We start from the raw sequence: 18436 nt of genomic DNA, 5'->3' as shown, positions 1-18436 counted from the left end.
ATTCTGACAAAGATGAAACACAGAAAACTGCTTGTAAGGGTTTGTAGAGTACTAGCCTTCAACCTCTTGAGCATCCTTTAACTTGAACAGTGACATTCCAGGTTATTCTTGTTTGCAGAGTACATTCAAGCCATTATGATGATGGAGGAGTCTGTTCAGCATGTCGTCATGACAGCCATTCAAGAGGTACGTTGATTAGAGCTCGGCACTCAAGTTGGTGACCAATTAAAGAAGAGAACAGGGGTTCAGACAGGATGAATAGCCACTTGAAAAAAGATTTCCATTTTTGCCGGGCAGTGGTGGCGCACCCCTTTAATCCCAGCCCTTGGGAGGTGAATCTCTGTGATTTCAAGGCCAGCGTGGTCTACAGAGTGAGTTCCAGGACAGTCAGGACTGTTGCACAAAGAGACCCTGTCTTGGGGAAAAAAAAAGTCTATTTTTATTGTGTGTACCCTATATCTTAATTAAGTTTTTAAATACATTGTGTCTGTTGTGTGCATATTGCTTTTATTCATTTAGCAAACACTTAGTTCGAACCCAATGTACACTGGAGACTGTAGCAAATACTAAGGATACAGTTGTAAAAAGATATTCTCTCTGATAGAGTGTGTATGTCTCCCTCTCAGAGTCTCAGAGAGAAAATGGTCAAAAAGCATTCATACAGTTTTAAAAGTACCATAAAGGGGGGTAGGGCGGGGGTGCAGAGCCATCTGAAGGGAACAGCTTTAATGGATGGGGACATTAAACAAGACCACTCAGGGGTGTGAGACTGAACTTGGAAGGATGAGGCGAGGTGAGAGGAAAATAGAGATCTGGGAGGGGTAAAATGGTGTAGAGTCCAACAAGCAAATGGAAAGCAAGACCTGCTGGTCGTGGTGTTGAATGTCTGTAATTGTAGCACTCAGGAGCTAGAAATAAAAGTATCAGAAATTCAAGGTCAACCTAAGTGAGACCCTGTAGAGAGGGAAGGAAGTCCAGGGAGAGAAAAAGACCTGCATAATGTTTTGTAGCAGCAGCAGTGTGCTGCATTTTCCAGAATCCAGCTACATGATCATAAAGATTAACAGTAGTCAAGAGTGTGCCATGTTGCTAATCTGTTTATTCAGTAGGTTAGGTGTGTTCAGTGCATTTTTAACTTATGAAACTGGGGGTTGGGTGTATGACCCCATTGTGAGTTGAGAGAGTATCAGATACGGAATTCTGGACTAGCTTTCCTGGTAAGTATAAAGTAGTACTTCATATTTACTGTGTTTGTTTTTTGTTTCATATTTCCATAGTGACTGGTGCTACTGAGCATCCTTTTATGCCTTTGTTGGCCATTTCTGTTATATCTTTTAGAAAAGCATCACTTGAAGTTTAGTATTTTGGGGGACTAGGTGGGATGGTGGCAGATGGTACCAGAGGTCAGACCCACGCCCCCAAATATGCTCTACCAGTGAGCTATAGCTCAGCCCCAAGAATATCTATTCAAGGAATCTTTTTACTAATTAGATGTTAGTAGGAAGAACACACAAGGAAAGGAGATCAAGGTTAGTAGTTTTTGGTTTTTTTGTTATGTGTTTTTTATGAGACAGGGTTTCTCCATGTAGCACTGTCTGTCCTGGAACTCACTCTGTAGTCCGGGCTAGCCTTGAACTCAGAGATCCACCTACCTCTCTGCCTCTCAAGTGCTAGTATTAAAGGTGTGCACCACCACTGCCTGGCTGAGGTTTTTAAAAGTAAGCAAGAAGATGTAATAAATTGAACAGGGTTTGGGGGAGCTTATAAGAGACTGAATGAGGAGCACAGGTAGCGAGAGTGTCTTTGGATGGGAAGGATTTCCTGTGTGTTAACAGTGAAGAAGAAGGGGAAGCGGTGCTACTGGTTTTGTAGATTGGGCCGTAGAAAAATTCTTACCTGGGAGTGAGATTTTATGGAGTCAGGAAGTTAATCACGATGAGAAATAGAAAAGAATTGAAAGGAGGCTGGAAAGCTTAATGGTTAAGAGCACTGGCTGCTCTTCCACAAGACCTGGGTTTGATTCCCAGGACTCCTATGGTGGCTCAAAACTGTCTGTAACTCTAGTCCCATGGGGATCCAACAGCTTTCTTCTGTCCTCCATCAGTACCAGGAATGCATGTGATGTCCAGACCTATATGCAGACAAACACTCATATACATCAAGTAATCAGTAGTAGGGAAAAAAGTTAAAAGAATCTAAAGAGGATAAACAGGTTCCTGGCTGGGAAGCATTTATTTACTTTCAAGCAAATTTGAAGTTTGGTGGAGATTAGGAACATTTATAGTAATACCACTTTTGTTGGTTTTGGTTTGGTTGTTTTCTGTTGTTTTGGGTTTTTTAAATTTTGTTTTGTTTTCCCTCTCTCATCTCTTTAACTAGTCAGGATATATGGGCAGAAGATAGGTAGTTGAATTGATCTTTGGTTGGACTGATCTTGAATCCATATTTTTGCTAGTTAAAAATGATGAGGTCAGAAGAACATGGATGAAAGTCACTGAGAAGGAATAAGTTATGAGATCTAGGTTAAATACAGAAGGTAATTGGTTAAACAAATGGTAGGACTGGGGATCACTCAGTTGTTGGATTGCTTGTCTCACATGCTCAAAACCCTGGATTCTGCCCCTAGCACATAAACCAAGCTGGGTAGCATAGACATGTCCGAAGTCAGGAAGTGGAGACGGAAGGATTAGACGGTAACATGACTAGAACTTGAGGACATCATGTTAAGCAAAATAAGCTAAAGACAAATATCACACATTCTCTCTCCTATGTGGAAACTAAAAAGAAGCCAGGCAAAAAATGGCACGTACCTGTAATCCCTGCACTTAGGAGATATGGCAGGAGTCCAAGGTCACCCTTGGCTGCATAGTGAATTTAAAGCCAGCTTGGGCTGCGAAACCCTCTCTTAACCAAAACCAAACCACCCGAAAGTAGAAGAATTGCAGCAGTCTGAGCAGGGTGTCAGGGAAGGCAGGGAGGAGAGCAAGAGAGAAGGAAGATAGAAACTATCAGTGCACAATTTATTTATGCATGTATGGAAATCGAACTGTGAAGCCATCGGTACAACTAATGTGTCAATAATTTTCATGTGTTCTTTCAAAAACAGGTATTTTAGGAAATGGGTATGTTAATTAGCTTGATTTAACCATTCTATAGTGTGTATACCAAAGCATCTATACACCATAAATAATATAGTCTTTTATTTTTTAAAAGAAAATAATTCTTTTAAAAAGAAGCTGAAGTCATCCTCAGTTAATAGGAAATTCAAGGCCAGTCTGGTTCATAAGAAACCATGTCTTAACAAAAAGGGGGAAACAAACACATACTCAAAAACAAGAGCTATGGAGTCCTGATGTAAGGAGGGAAAATCCCCACAGATGTTAGCAGAAGAAAGAGAATTCAACTGTAAACTATAAAGTCTAAGGATGTAAGCGAGAAAGCTGGCAACAGTAAAGCAGGATAGCACCGGGAGCTCAGGGAAGCCGAGGAGCAGGTCTGCATAAAATCAGATGAAATCCCTGCAGTGACAGAAGGGCACATTTAGAATGGGATGTCAGCCTTTCCTAGAGCAGCAGCTGCTGTGTTGTGATAAGGATGAAGATAGGAGGAGAAGGAGGAGGAGGAGGAGGAGGAGGAGGAGGAGGAGGAGGAGAAGGAAGAGGAGGAGAAACAACCAGACGGTCCCTTCTCCCCACCCTTGAATTAGATAGATGCTCTCTGAATACTCTGTTGCAGATTTGTTCATATATTACTGTATTTGCCTTTTTTTACTTGAACTCTGCTTGGGCCGCGGCTAGTACAGACAGCCAATTCTCACATACCTCAAATTTTTCAAAGTGATTATTTCTTGGTGATAGGATAACATTTATTATTTTATTTGGAATTTTTCTTCTACATGGGTGCTGTTTTTTTTTTCAATTCAAAAAATCTTTTGTAAATTTTAGTATTTTCAAGAGTGGAGTAAAAGCTGAAATCAAAAGATCTCTGATTGTAACATCTGCATATTTCTGATTGTTGTCATCCTCCTCCCGCTTCAGGACCTGGAGCATTTGAGGCTGCTCCTGACAGTGTTCATGATGAGAATTCTGTGCTCTTGCCTCTCAGCCTCTCTAGTGCTCTTTGAGTCTAAGATACAGGGGGAGGGACATATGTACTGTCATTAATTTGGGGAAACACTGATGCTCATATTTATTCCTTTTTAACACACAAGGCAATGAGTTTCATTATGGCATTTTCATAAAAGGAAATTTCCGGTTTTGTTGTGCTGCTGCTGTTGATAGAATTCTGTGCATGTGGCCCCAGGCCTCGCATAGGCTCAGCAAGCGCTGTGCCGCTAAGAGACATGCCTAGCCTCACAGTGTCTCTTAGTCTTATCCTTTGGTGACTTTATACATGAATACATTTTGGTCCTTTTGATTACCCCCCTCCCATTGCACTGTCTCATTCTCCCACTGAACTCCTTCCCAACAAATCCCTTTCCTGTTTTCATGACTTTTGGGGGTTTTGTTGCCGCTCTGTTTTGTGAACCACTGGGATAATTAGCATTGCTTGCGGAAGTGTGGGTGGAGCAGGCCAGCTAACAGTGGGCACAACACTGAAGAGCATGACTCCCTGCTTTCCATGTGTTATTTAGAATGAAAGAAGTACTTGCTGTTGCTCTTGTTACTGAAAAGTCAGTTTTTAAATGTCTAGCCATGCTCCTAACATAGTGATAAGAATAAGTTATGCTTGATTCTTACAGCTGGGGCTCTCAGAGAAAATGAGCACCAGCTTTCACATGTTTAATTTTAAGTGTAGACATTACTTGGAGTGAAAAACAGTCAGAAGAATTAACTACAGAAAACAGTTGCTTGCTTTTGTGTTTTAATTTGTTGTTATTTTAGTAGTTTGAGTGCTCATTTTGTTGTATTACCTAGAATGTCTTTTTGCCTCATAATCATTTAAATCTTCATTTCAGCTAATGAGTAAAGAGTCCCCTGTCTCTGCTGGGAATGATGCCTATGTCGATCTGGATCGCCAGGTATAGAATTGTCTTTATTCATGAAACAGTTGAGGCAGATGAATTCCAGGTATTAGTGAGAAGAATGCAGTTGAAATTGCTTATGGAATACACTGATAAAAAATTTCATATTTTGCCTGAATTTACAAAATTAAGCTATTTTGCCAATTGATATCACACATTATAATTAAGCTTAGACTTTGTTGTAAAAGTAGTACTGTGTGAACCAGTGAGGTGGCTCAGCAGATAAGGGCACTTGCTGGCAGATATGATGAACCAAGTTCAATCCCCAGGACCTACTTGGTAAAAGGAGAGAACACAATAGGTCAGATTGTCTTGACTTCAGTATGCACACCCTGGTGAACATGTATGTGCACACATGCACACACAGAGAAATGATAATGTAGCACAGAAAAAATATGGTAATATTGCATAACCCACTTTAAAACAAATTCCTTTAATTTGCAATAATTCCTGTTTTCTAGTCATTATTTTCTTTTTATTCCATAACTTGCTATATAGAACAGGCTGCCCTCAAATTCAAAGGGATCAACCTGCCTCTGACTCCTAAGTGTTGGAATTAAAGGAGTGTGCTGCCACCCTTGGCTGGGAGCAGCTATATTTGAAAAAGAACTTTGCAATGTATTTTTAAGCATGAAATGCTGTTATAGTCAGTTTTGAGTTTACAGTATTTTGCATGAGCAGAACTTTTTATCTTTTGCTTTCTTTTATTTTTGGCTCAGGGTTTCTAAATGTTATATTTGGATATGGTATAATTTTAATCCAAGTTATAATTTGCCTTTCTCTTTGTGGTATTGTTTCTCTGCTGTTGTGGGTACATTTTTGGTTTTGTAGCTTTATTAGACAGAGGTTTATATATATGAAATAAAGAGACAAAAATTTCAATTTGTTTTCCTAATTTGCTAACTTAAGGGACTAGACATGGAAATGTTTGACTTTAAGAATCAGAATAATCCAGATGTGGTGGCACACTTTTCAATCCCTGCACTCATGAGGCAGAGCCAGGCAGATCTCTCTGAGTTTGAGGCTATTCTTTCTGGTATATGTAGGGACTTTCAGGCCAGCCAGAGCTACGTAGTGAGACCCTCAGCAAAAAGCCCAAAAACAAAAGGAAAACAAAAGTGTCTTATTTTCAGTCTTTACCAAGAAGATTCTTGATTTCCCCCACACTACCTCCCAAGAAATAAAGATGTTTTAATTTTGTGTTACACCTATGTAGTGTCTTCATTTTATATTGAAACTTTCTTATGCTTTTTTGTTTGTTTGTTTGTTTGTTTCTAACTAGTTGAAGAAAACTACAGAGGAACTAAATGAAGCTTTGTCAGCAAAGGAAGAAATTGCTCAAAGATGCCATGAATTGGATATGCAAGTAAGAGGTTCTATGTGTATACTACCACAAACACCATCAAATGTACTGGGGATTGTCACATGGTACAGTTTCACTATAATATAACCTAATAAGACAAAATAGAAAAACAAGCAAATAACGTTCTGATTTAGAAGAGTATGCTGTATAAAAATGTTACCTGTCTTTTTTGTAATTTAATTAAACTCATTATAAATGAATATTAAATCCAGAAGAAAAAAGAGAAGTGATATCAGTGCTTGACTCTTTGTGTTGTGCCAGTAAACTCACTTTCGGACTTTCAGTGGGGGTACAAGTCTTTTTCTTTCTGTGGGTTGCAGGGCACTGGGTACTTTACCTGTGCCTTCAGAAGCTAGGGACAATTCTGAGTGCCCTGCTGCTCTGCTCTCTCACTGCCCACCATATTCACTTGAGACAGGGCCTCTCAACAAACTTGAAGCCCACAGTTTTAGCTTGGCTGACTGGCCAGCAAGCTCCAGGACCTGCCTGTCATAGCCCCTCAACACTGGAGCTGTAAGCATGCATGGCAACATCTGGCCTTTTCTGTGGGTTCTGGAGACCGATGTCTTCCAAAGTGTTGGAAGTATTTTGTACTCTCTGTGTAACAGCCCTGGCTGCCCCAGAACTCACTTCGTAGACCAGGCTGGCCTCCTAGTTTGTATTCTTAGCACAAGTACCTGAGACTTTGTTTTCATCTTTGCCAACAGATGGTTCAGTCTTTTTAAATTCTACCCATTGTCATGAGAGTTGAATCGATAATTTTGTGCCTTTGATTTGTTTTTACTTGGTGACTGTTGATTTTTTTCTTTTTGTGTGCTTATTTATCATCTGTACATCACTGGTGAAGTGTCTTTCCAAATACAAAGTAAAGCCAGGTATGGTGGCCTAGACCTGTAATCCCAGCTACTTTGGAGGCTGATGCAGAAGGATCACTTGAGCCCAAGAATTTGAAGTACCTGAACAATGTAGCAAGATCCTATCAAAATAAATAGAAATCAATTTTTAAAATTCTTACTCTTACATATTGCTTTGTATAACATTCAAAATAATGTTGATGTTTTCAAGAGATTGATTGTCCAAGTAAGGTAGCACTCAGCAGACAGATCCACAGTAGACAGAGGCCACCCTGGTCTACAGAGTGAGTTCTAGGTCAGCCAGGGCTACATAGTAAGAACCTATCTCAAAAATTATTGGGGAATTTATTAAGGCAACTCCACATAGCTAAAAGGGAAGTTTATTTTGGGGTATCTTACAACAAGTAAAGAGATTGGTTACAGGGTCCGGGAGAGGTGAAGTGCGGTCCAGTGGTGTTCTCTGGAGAACTCTGCTCGGTCTACCATCCAGCATCCAGGATCACCAGGATCCAAGAGAGCTGACATATCCAGATCTTGGGTTTTAAGGGCTCCCTTCTCGGCCCTGACTCAGGGGCAGGCCATAGGTAGGCATGACAGTTACCAGAAGCCTCACTGGGGGTAGTACTTTCAGGTCAAAGCTGGAACAGCTACCCACTACAAAAAATAACTAATCAGACAGGTGCTTTAATTCATAATGCCGATTCACAAGAGTTTGAGTTGAATCACCATTGTCCTTCTAACCCACAGGTTGCAGCACTGCAAGAGGAGAAGAGTAGTCTACTGGCGGAAAATCAGATACTGATGGAGCGACTCAATCAGTCTGACTCTATAGAAGACCCCAACAGTCCAGCAGGAAGAAGACATCTACAACTTCAGACTCAGTTAGAGCAGCTGCAAGAGGAGACATTCAGGTGAGAGACCACGCGTTACAACCTATTCTTAAATTTTAACCAGTCTTTTAAAGCTAATGGAGCCAGGATGGCTCAGCCAGTAAAGGTGCTTGCTTCCAAGCCTTGCTGCCTGAGTTCACACTGCAGAACCCACATGGTGAAGAAGGGAACCAGCTCCAACAAAAGCTTATCCTCTCTCTGTCTGTCTGTCTCTCTCTCTCTCTCTCACTCACACACACAGACACACAGGCACACACACACACACAATATAGTTAAGAATAGAGTTTTAGGACTTGTGGGTAACTGCAGACCCAGGTGACTGTCTAATGAAACAGCTTCCCAGAGTCTTGGCACACATCATGAAATGCCTTCACATCTAAGAAAATTGCGTCAAAGCCATGTACTCTGAAGGCACAGACGCTTCAGCTGCAGGGTATCAGTGAGTGAAGGGAAGAAACCGAGCACAGGCCCTGTGTCCCAGCGCTGCCCTGCAGTGCCTGCCCAGGAGCTCTGTGGGAAGCAGAGGAGGGCAGAACATTGAGAGAAGGGCAGGAAGAATGCTAGTAGAGTCCTGAAGGTGAGTTGAAATAATGAGAAAATGTGAAATGCAGGGGCTGGAGAGACGGCTGCGCACTCCAGAGCACTTTCAGTTGTTGTAGAGGACCTGTGGTTGATTCCCCACACCCACATGTCACTTCACAACCATCTGTAACTTCAGACCTGGGGATCCGACGCCCTCTTCTTGCCTCCGCAGGCACCAGCCGCACAAGTGGTACACAGACATGCATGCAGGCAAAGCATCCATACACATAAAATTATTTTTTTAATTTTAAATTTAAAAAAAAGAAAATATGAAATTGACCCTGAAATCTAAAGTCATTTTTAGTAAAAACAAATTACTGTGGCGGATAAAGTTAGACTTTGGTTTCAACATTTTGTCATATATCAACAAGGGGTTCAGGGGAAGTAAAAAACTTAAATGTTAAATTTGAAACCATTAATAATACTGTCAGAAAATGTGGGATTAAAAGAAAGAAATGTTAAAGTGTCCACTGAAAGCAAAAACTATGACGTATGAGATTCAGTTGAACTATATAAAATTTACAAATTAAAAGTAAGTAGTCAGCTTCATGAAATACTTTGGACAGGAGACAGGAAGGACCTGTAAAGCAAAGGAAAGTTGTATACCATCTAAACAAACCTGTTTAATTAGATAGGGAAATAATATTAACCCGTGTTTGGGGAAAATAGTGTGAACAGAAATAAGACTGGATGATAGGCACCAAAAATGTGACATTAGTTCATATGGACTTAAGTATGGCCTTTCTTTTCTTGATATATGCTCTCAGTTAAAAATTTGGGAAACTTTACTGTGTCTCCTGCTGTGACTATGTTACGCAGTCGATTCAGCCTGTCTCTGTCGGATGTGACGTGGGTAGTTTGTGGCTACAGAGCTGAGAGGAGTGTCAGGAGAGCGCATTCACACGCCTTGTCCTTTGTTTCCTTTATTCTTCTAAGTAGAGTTGTGAGACACTGAATAGTGCTCTTTATCTGTCTCCTTTTGGTTACAGACTAGAAGCAGCGAAAGATGATTATCGAATACGCTGTGAGGAGTTAGAAAAGGAGATCTCGGAGCTTCGGCAGCAGAATGATGAACTAACCGCCTTGGCAGATGAAGCTCAGTCTCTAAAGGATGAAATAGACGTTCTCAGGTAAACGGTTTCCCTCACTGGACTGTCAGACTCACTGCCACCCAGAACAGCTCCATCGCAGATGGTGCAGACCCCGGCATCTCTGATGTTTAAAGTTTCAATGAATAACGAAGTGGCTTTGTGAGAACTGAAATTGATAGGGCAAGTAAGTGTGAGGTAAATGTTAGCGTCCCGTGGCCGTCACTCCACACTCATCCAGCACTGGCTTTTCCTTCCTGCTGCTCTTCTTTAGTTCTGAGCCCTCCAGGCCTTCGTCTGTGTCTTACATACTGGTTTCATTTCTCTGCTGGCCATTTTCTCCTTCATGTCACATACTCTCTGTGTAGGCACCTCACTGTTCACTATTCTGTTTCTTTCACAGTCTCATCCTCTTTGGGATCCCTGTTTTATTTTTAGAATACTAAAGCGTACAGAGAAAATGGCATAGTTCTGTAATTTAGTCCTATTACATGTGAGGGATCTTTCTCTCTTACCCCTGGCCTACTACTCACTAGTACATAGCCCTGTTTCCCGTTTCTCTCATAGCTGTTAAATGTTTTGATAACTCTTCTCATCTGTCTGCTACCCACCACACCCCATCACTAGATGTCTTTGTGTCCTACTACCAAGAGGGAGCCACTGTGCACTGCTAACTCTCCATGCCTCCTTACATCCACACCCATCTTTCTTCTGTCCATCCTGTACTAAGACCTTCACTGCTGACATTCTCAAGCATTCTTGCCTACTGAGGGATTGTGCTGTATCAAGTATTCATTTCTCTTGAATCTTACACACACACACACACACACACACACACACACACACACACACGGGTATCTTTAATATTTCTTTTAAAGACTGCATATGTTAAATTTATACTCTCCTCAACCCCCTGAATTTTGCCACTCTCTTATCTCCACTTCTCTACCAAAATCTTAACTGGAATTCACTAATAACATAGTAGTTGTCAAATCATTTGAACATTCCACATTTTATTTTACTTTTCGGCTAAGTGTGATTTTGCTGGTTACCCTCCTGTGACTTTCCTTATGTTTTAGACATTCTTAATGACATATTTTTCTGTAATTTAGGTTATGATTTTTTTCTAAATCTAGCAAACCTAGATTCACTTTAAGTTTTATGATTTAATACAAGTTAAGTCCTGATATTGTGTCCTATTATTATTTACAGCTATGGGTTGTTTCTGACTAATTTCCCATCTCATTTTAGACACTCTTCTGATAAAGTCTCTAAACTAGAAGGTCAAGTCGAATCTTATAAAAAGAAGCTGGAAGACCTTGGGGATTTGAGGCGGCAGGTTAAACTCTTAGAAGAAAAGAATACTATGTACATGCAGAACACTGTCAGTCTGGAGGAAGAATTAAGAAAGGCTAATGCAGCCCGAGGTCAGCTTGAGACATACAAGAGACAGGTAAGAGAACACAAGCAGATACTTCTTGGTGCTGCCTTGCAAGGGCCTGACCACAACACATAGCTTTTTAAAACTGCCAATCACTTCTAGGCTTTTTGGACAAAATCAAGTGAATATTCTACCAAGTTTTGTTTTTGTGATTTGTCTTAGTCACTGTGAAGAGACACCATTACTAAGGCAACTCTTATAAAAGCAAGCATTTAATTGGGTGCTTCCTTGCAGTTTCAGAGGTTTAGTCCATTATCATCATGGCGGGGAGCATGTTGGCATACAAGTAGACATGGTGCTGAGAAGTAGCTGGGAGTTCTACATCCTAATCCGCAGGCAGCAGGAAGAGATAGTGAGCCACTGGGCTTTGCTTGAGCTTCTGAAACCCCAAAGCCCACCCCAGTGACACACTTTCTCCTACAAGTCCATACCTACTCCAAGGCTGCCTCTTAATCCTTCTAATGCTTTCAAAAGTTCACTCCTTGGTGACTAAGCATTCAAATATAGGAGCCTGTAGAGGCTGTTCTTGTTTAACCACCACATGATTTGTAACTGTTTTTATATTTATTTTCTTTTTATTACATTTTATTTATTTGGTTGCAGGGGGCATAGGTATGCCTCAACATGCATATGGAAGTCCTAAGACACCTGCAGGAATCTGTTCTCTCCTTTCACCATGTGTGTTCTGGGATGAGCTCAGATCCTCAGGCTCTTCAGCAAATGCCTTAATCCCGTACATCATGAGTACCTTCCAAGTTTCTTTGGTGGATATATTCTCTTCTCAGTACTCTATAAGTTTCAATTATATGGCAGACTTAAGGAACTTCCTGAAATATTGAACTTGAATGTGGATTAAATATACTCAAAATAAGTATAGCCAAAACATTATACTTGTTCTTAAAATATAAGCAATATGAAATGAGCAGTAATATATTTAGAGGAGAAAGTAGAAATAAATGGAGAATATTATTAAAAGGAAAAGCCACTGAACATTTTTAGAACTAATAAAGCATATCTAATTTAGAATTAAGAGAAAATTTATATACAGAAATATTATAGTAAACTGCATAGAACACCAATTCTCTGTGCCTATTCATGATCAGATTCTTAATACTCTTTTTTTATGGACATTTTTCTTTCTGCAAGTTCTCTGTGTGTGCTCTGGTCATGGTCTCACATTCATAAAATGTGTTCTTCCCCTGACCTTGTGTGTGCTGGGTAAACATTGTCCTACTGAAGTATATTCCTCACCTTCAGTGTTACTGTGTACCGTAACTAGACTTGCCTTGTACCTGAACTTGAGTCCTTCTGCCACCGCCTAATGAGTGTTGAGATCACAGGCATGCATTTTTTTAAAAGAAGTAAATCTAATATATGTGTTATATTTGACAATTTCAACCTAAAATCCTTGGTGAATTTATAAAACTGTAATTGCTAGTAATATTGCCTGATTAATTGCAGCTTTTTCTCATTGTCTGTGTAATTTCAGTCTTGCTCATTCATTAGTTCATTTGGGAATGGTGCTGAATTTCAGGGTTTTTCTCCAGTCAATATGTATGTTTCCTCAAGCCACAGTTTTCAACATTAGTGAGCAGAACCAACCACTTCTGTTGCCAGAGAGTTTCCCCAGACAAAACAAGTAGTAAAATTAAAACCCACATCTACATATCAACTGGCCAGGGTTACACATTTCCAAGGTATTTCCTTTTAAACCCAGCACTCATTTGCCTTGCCTGCTGGCGCATCTTCCTGTCTTCTTCCCTCCCTCTCTCCCTCCCTTCCTCCTGAGACAGAGTTTCACTATGTAACCCTGGTGTGTCTGGAACTTACAGAGATCTGTCTAACACTGCCTCTTGAGTGCTGAGATTCAAAGTGTGCGCCTCCAGACCCAGAGCGGTTATTTTTTTCTCCTTACCCTTTACAGCCAGGACTGTTTACTAACCACTTGATTCCTCTCAAACTCAAAGCTCTAGGTTCCTGTTATTGGCAATTGGCACCTCTCATTCGCCACAGCTTCTGCATGAACTTCCCACTGGGGTTTTAGCCTCTTATAAGATTAGCTAGGTAATTGAGTTTTACCCTCACTGGCATTTCTTCCTGTCTTTCCTTTCTGCTTCTTTCCTTCTCAATATTTTTGCTAGAAATGAAAGTCCCTATAGATTCTCCAATAATTGATATCATTGTTCTAGATGACTCCAGTTTAGGAAGCCTATCTTACCTTTGCAGATTTAAATTCCTAGTTCTCTCCCTTCTATTAGACTGATGGATTGTATAATGTTTAGTTAAGTATGGTGGGGATAGAGTTTTCATAAACCTGTAAAAGAAAATGATGGTTTGGTTTTTTTTTTTAATTTTGTTTAGTTGGGAGGGGCACACTGGGGATTGAATAATAAGCATGAGTTCTACCATTGAGGTATATTCCACCACCTTGTTGATCATTTCTAATGTTTCAAATTATAAAAATTAAGATTGTTATATAATTTATATATTTTGTATCAGGTTGTAGAGCTGCAAAATAGATTGTCTGATGAATCAAAGAAAGCAGATAAATTAGATTTTGAATATAAGCGACTAAAAGAAAAAGTTGATGGTCTTCAGAAAGAGAAAGATGTGAGTATGTACTGAACATTGTGTTTTTCAGAAGTGCTAACGTCAAGGCTGCGATTTCCTATGTCTTTGCCTGCATTAACTCCTTTTAAATTGTTCTACTTTACGTCAGTTTTCCCTCTTTTTCTCAGAAATAAGTGAAAGATAAGGACTAGTTCTGCTTCAGTTCTCGCTTCTGTAATATGCATGTGTTTGTTATCATTAGTCTCTCTTTACTTCTTACTCCTCACTTCCTCTGTGTGTGGCCCTCCTATTTTCTGTGACTAGTATGGAAAACACTGTTGCATTGTTGTTTACCATATTTTTGCTTTTCACAGTTTATGAGTATTTAGTCTTCATCCTGAATCTTTGTGTAATGAAAAGAACGTTAAGAAAATAGTTAAGAAAGGACTAAATAGCTTCGTGTCTTATGCTTAAGCCTGAATAGCATATGGCCATGTAATAACAGATACTTGGTATTGTAAAAATAGAAAATAGAAAATACAGTCATTTTCGTGTGTCTATTCCACGATCTCTCCATAAAAGATCAAAGCTAAAAATAAGCCCATGTTCATTGTTTATCTTCTTCCTGGAAAGGCCTGGACTGCTGCTTAGGAAATCTGTAGAGCTGACCTTTGTTTTTATGTTTCTTTAGAGGTTAAGAACAGAAAGGGATTCTCTGAAGGAAACCATTGAAGAGCTCCGCTGTGTACAGGCTCAGGAGGGGCAGCTCACCACTCAAGGTAAAAGTCCCTGTAACCTAGGAGTCTAGCTCGGTCATCAGCAAAGGTGTTGGCTTCACTTAAGATGATTACACCAACAGATGAAAGTGAAAAATGGGTCAAATGAAAGAAATTGAATGAAATATTTGCACTGTTAACCAAGATTTTAACAGGCTATGGTTGGAGGTTGGGTTTACTTAGCAACTTAAAAGCAATTTTGTAATCTCTTGAGTTTCGTAAGTCAAAATTATCTGTTAACCTAGACACTTTTATTATGAAAAATCTGTCATGGCTTCTTTAAAAGTATATCAAATTTTCCAAGTTGGTGATTTCTGCAAAAAGTGGAATGGATTTTAAATCATTAAGAAACTTACATCTGGGCCTGGAGAGGCTCCTTGGTTCAGAGCACTGGCTACCCTTGCAGAGGACCTGGGTTCAGTTCCCAGCATCCACGTGGCAGCGCATGTGACTCCAGTCCCAGGGCACCCACCATCTTCTGTAGCGCAGCAAGCACATGGCACACTTAACATCTGTGAACGTGAAACACTCGCACACATAGAATAGAAAAACAGACCTTTAGAAAAAGACTTAGGGATTCTAAGAAGAAAAACTGAGAGAAAAAAGACACATGGGTGGCTTCTTTCTCACATGAAGGATTAATGCTTAGCTCAAGAGTTGCCCTCTTTAGTCACAGTAGGTGACTGATAATGACCGGTACAAGTTTCACACTTGAACAGACCCTGACTTTTCAGTTACTGTGACTAGCCTTGGTTTTCCTCTACTTGTTCCCTCTGAGAACTTCTTTATCTACTTATTTATCTAACTCCTCAATTGTCACTGTCAGTCCCCTCTCCTCTGACTTCACTAGTGTGAATGTCAGCTACTGTGGATTGTTGTCCTACCACTCGATTTCCGTTCCTCTTGACCTGTTTCCAGACCCTAATTTGTGTACAGCCCTGATGCAGACAGCCTAAGTTCTCTCTATATGTATTTCATACATACATACATACGTACGTGCATACATACCCACATAAAGTCCTGGTCATCGTCACCAAATGTACAGTATTTCCTACTGTAATTGGTTCCTCTTTGTACCCTGCAGTTCTTTCACTTTTTTTCTCATCAGTTCTACATTAAATTTTTTCAGAATTTTCAGAATCTAGCTTGAACCTGACACTCTTTACTCTCAGTTCCTATGTTGTCAAGAAAAGACAGCTCATCTCTTTTAAACTCTCATGTTTATTATTTGCTATACAAAAATCTACATGGTTGAGTCTTTTTTTGCGTGTTATTCCTCTAGAAATATACCCAAATGATTAAGGAATAGTTCCTAAGAGCAAAATTGCAGAACTACCTGAATATTTAGCAATATAACTGTGACATTTTTATTCACCAGTAAACTGTTATTAAAGAGCAAGGAAGGAGATGTGAATGTGCTGGGTGTGGTGGACACACCTTTAATCCCAGCACTCGGGAGGCAGAGGCTGGCAGATCTCTGTGAGTTCAAAATCAACCTGGTCTACAGAGTGAGTTCCAGCCTAGCCAGAATGTCACAGTGAGACCTTGTCTCAAAAAGTAACAATAAAAACCATGTGACTGTTGTAATATTGAGTTTCGTTATAGCACTACATACATATATTTTGTATTTTGGTCATTTTCACACATTACCCTCTCATGACCACTCATACTCCTGCTGACCCCCTCCCTTCCTTGTGAGACTCCCTACTCCATGACCGGCTGTGACAGACCCGATCCTGTCCAGGTAACCACAGCTGCTGAAGGGTCAAAAGGCTGACCCTCCCTGCAGCGTTGGATTCTTTCCTCCCATTTTCTGTGATATCATCTGAACCTTAGATGAAGTGATACAGATGTCCGGTGAGGTCTCAGGACTCGGTGGTCACTTATTCTCAGCAGTTTGACCTGTTAGGAATCCTGAAGTAACCACTACCACTGCAGGGGGAAAAAAAGAATAAAGCAAATCAAAGCAACAAAAGAAAGCACTTTTCTGACCAGTGCTGAAAAGAGTAAGTACTAGTCTATGGCACTAGTGGGCACATTTAGTAGGCATTTTGACAGGCATGTGATGTCCATTTAGCAAAACAGTAGCAGTAGCTTCCCCACCAGAGCCTGTGACCCCTTTCCTCCTAAGGCATGGGTTTTGTCTAGGTTTACACACCAGAGCTAATGATCAGGGCCTCAAATCCAACCAGAAGACAGTAGTTCAGCCCTGTTTTAGCCATGCCACTATCTCATGGTGGGCTCATTCACCTGTCAGGTCAGTCATAGAGTGCACAAGGTCCATAGCTGAATAGGCTGATCATTTCCCCCCACTAGCCTGCATGGCGCTTTACAGCACTGTGAGTGCAGCTAAGCAGAGCAGACACTCCAGCTCAGTTACAGCTTGATTGCTCTATTCTCTGCATCCAAAGCATAGGGTGTGTTCACCCGAAGGATCTTACCATTAATGGAGTTCTGGTGAGCAACCAATAAACATACTGTTTTAAGGGCCTTGGGTCTCCCTGACAAATAGTTTATAGGTTTTGTGGTAGGTTTTGTTTTTTTTTTAATTTCTTAATTTGCAAGTATGTGTGTGTTTGTGTCTATATATACACAGATATATATATTTGTAAGAATATGCATAATTATGGGTACATGGAGGCCAAGAGAGAGTGCCAGGTCCCTCATAACTGAAGTTAGAGACACTCACAGGATAACCAGCTTGTTACTTTGGTGCTGGCACCCAAACTCACAGTGGACCATCTCTCCACCCCTACTTTATTTTTAATACCCTTACAGAGTAGCAGATTTTTTTATTGGCTTTTTCATACAAACTTTGTTTTAGTTTGTGCCCTCCCCAGTCTCACTACCCACATCTATCCATGACTGTCCATCCCCAGTATTCATTTCACAAGTGTTCTGTTACCCTCTCTCCCTTAAAGCCTCTCAGTTTTCTTCACAGCTGATTTAAAGTCCACTGTGTGTATGTACCATGTTCTCACTGCCCATCAGTGTCAGCCACATGAACAAAATGAAGGGAAAATAGCATTGTTTCAGTTGTACAGAAAAGGGCATTTGACAAATTCCAACACCTACTCATAATTTTAAAAACTCAGTATGCCAAAAAGAGATTTCCTCAACATGATAAAGAAACATTTAAAAAAAAAAAAAACTCAGTGGTGAAAGACTGAAAATTTTTCCTCCAAGACCAGGAAGAAGACAAAGGTGTTTGCTCTCACCACTTTTCTTCAGGATAGTATTAAAATTTCTAGCCAGAGTAGTTAGGAAAAGGGGAGTAGGGAGGAAGGGGGAAATGGATTGCATATTTTACATCCAAATGCAAAAGAATAAAACTGACCCAAAGACCTAAATATAAGAGCTAACCTAGTAGAGGAACATTTGGATGACATTGAATTGGACAGTGATCCCTGCGATCGGTGCCAAAGGCACAGGCAACAGACTAGAAGATGGGTGAAGAGGCTTTGTCACTGTTGAAAATGTTCATGTGCAGAAACACTAGAGCAGAGGCAATCCACAAAATGGAGAAAGGATTTGCAGATATCTGAAACGAATTAATACCCATGGCCTGGGGAGATAGCTCAGTGGTAAAAGTGCTTGCTGTGGAAGTCTGGGTACCTGAGTTGGCTTGCCACTCAGTGAGAGACCCTGTCTCAAAATATAAAGTGATGGGCTGGAGAGATGTCTCGGTGATTAAGAGAACTGGCTTCTCTTCCAAAGGACTTGGGTTGAATTTTCCATCAACCACAGGGGCTGCTCATAACCATCTGTAACTCCAGTTCCAGTGCCCTCTTCTGGCCATGTCGGGTGCTTAGAACACACGTGGTATGCAAACACGCTTGTATAAAGTGCAAGGTGATTGAGGAAAACAA

General features: G+C 40.4%; 1 protein-coding gene across 1 annotated transcript in view; it reads left to right on the top strand.

Moving 5' to 3' along the window:
* The window catches only part of Hook3 (hook microtubule tethering protein 3), a 100098-nt gene that overhangs the window by 41919 nt on the left and 39743 nt on the right, over nucleotides 1-18436 (top strand). Inside the window, exons 6-13 of the mRNA XM_052751911.1 lie at nucleotides 119-186; nucleotides 4958-5020; nucleotides 6306-6389; nucleotides 7988-8151; nucleotides 9702-9842; nucleotides 11052-11253; nucleotides 13741-13851; nucleotides 14483-14570. Of these exons, the coding sequence (XP_052607871.1) occupies nucleotides 119-186; nucleotides 4958-5020; nucleotides 6306-6389; nucleotides 7988-8151; nucleotides 9702-9842; nucleotides 11052-11253; nucleotides 13741-13851; nucleotides 14483-14570 (921 nt within the window). The remainder of the gene's footprint in view (nucleotides 1-118; nucleotides 187-4957; nucleotides 5021-6305; nucleotides 6390-7987; nucleotides 8152-9701; nucleotides 9843-11051; nucleotides 11254-13740; nucleotides 13852-14482; nucleotides 14571-18436) is intronic.

The sequence above is a fragment of the Peromyscus californicus genome, unplaced genomic scaffold (assembly GCF_007827085.1).
Source record: "Peromyscus californicus insignis strain IS unplaced genomic scaffold, ASM782708v3 Scaffold_23__1_contigs__length_62951481, whole genome shotgun sequence".
Lineage (NCBI taxonomy): Eukaryota > Metazoa > Chordata > Mammalia > Rodentia > Cricetidae > Peromyscus > Peromyscus californicus.
Note: the sequence above shows the minus strand (reverse complement) of the source record. Positions and strands in the feature narration are given on the sequence as shown.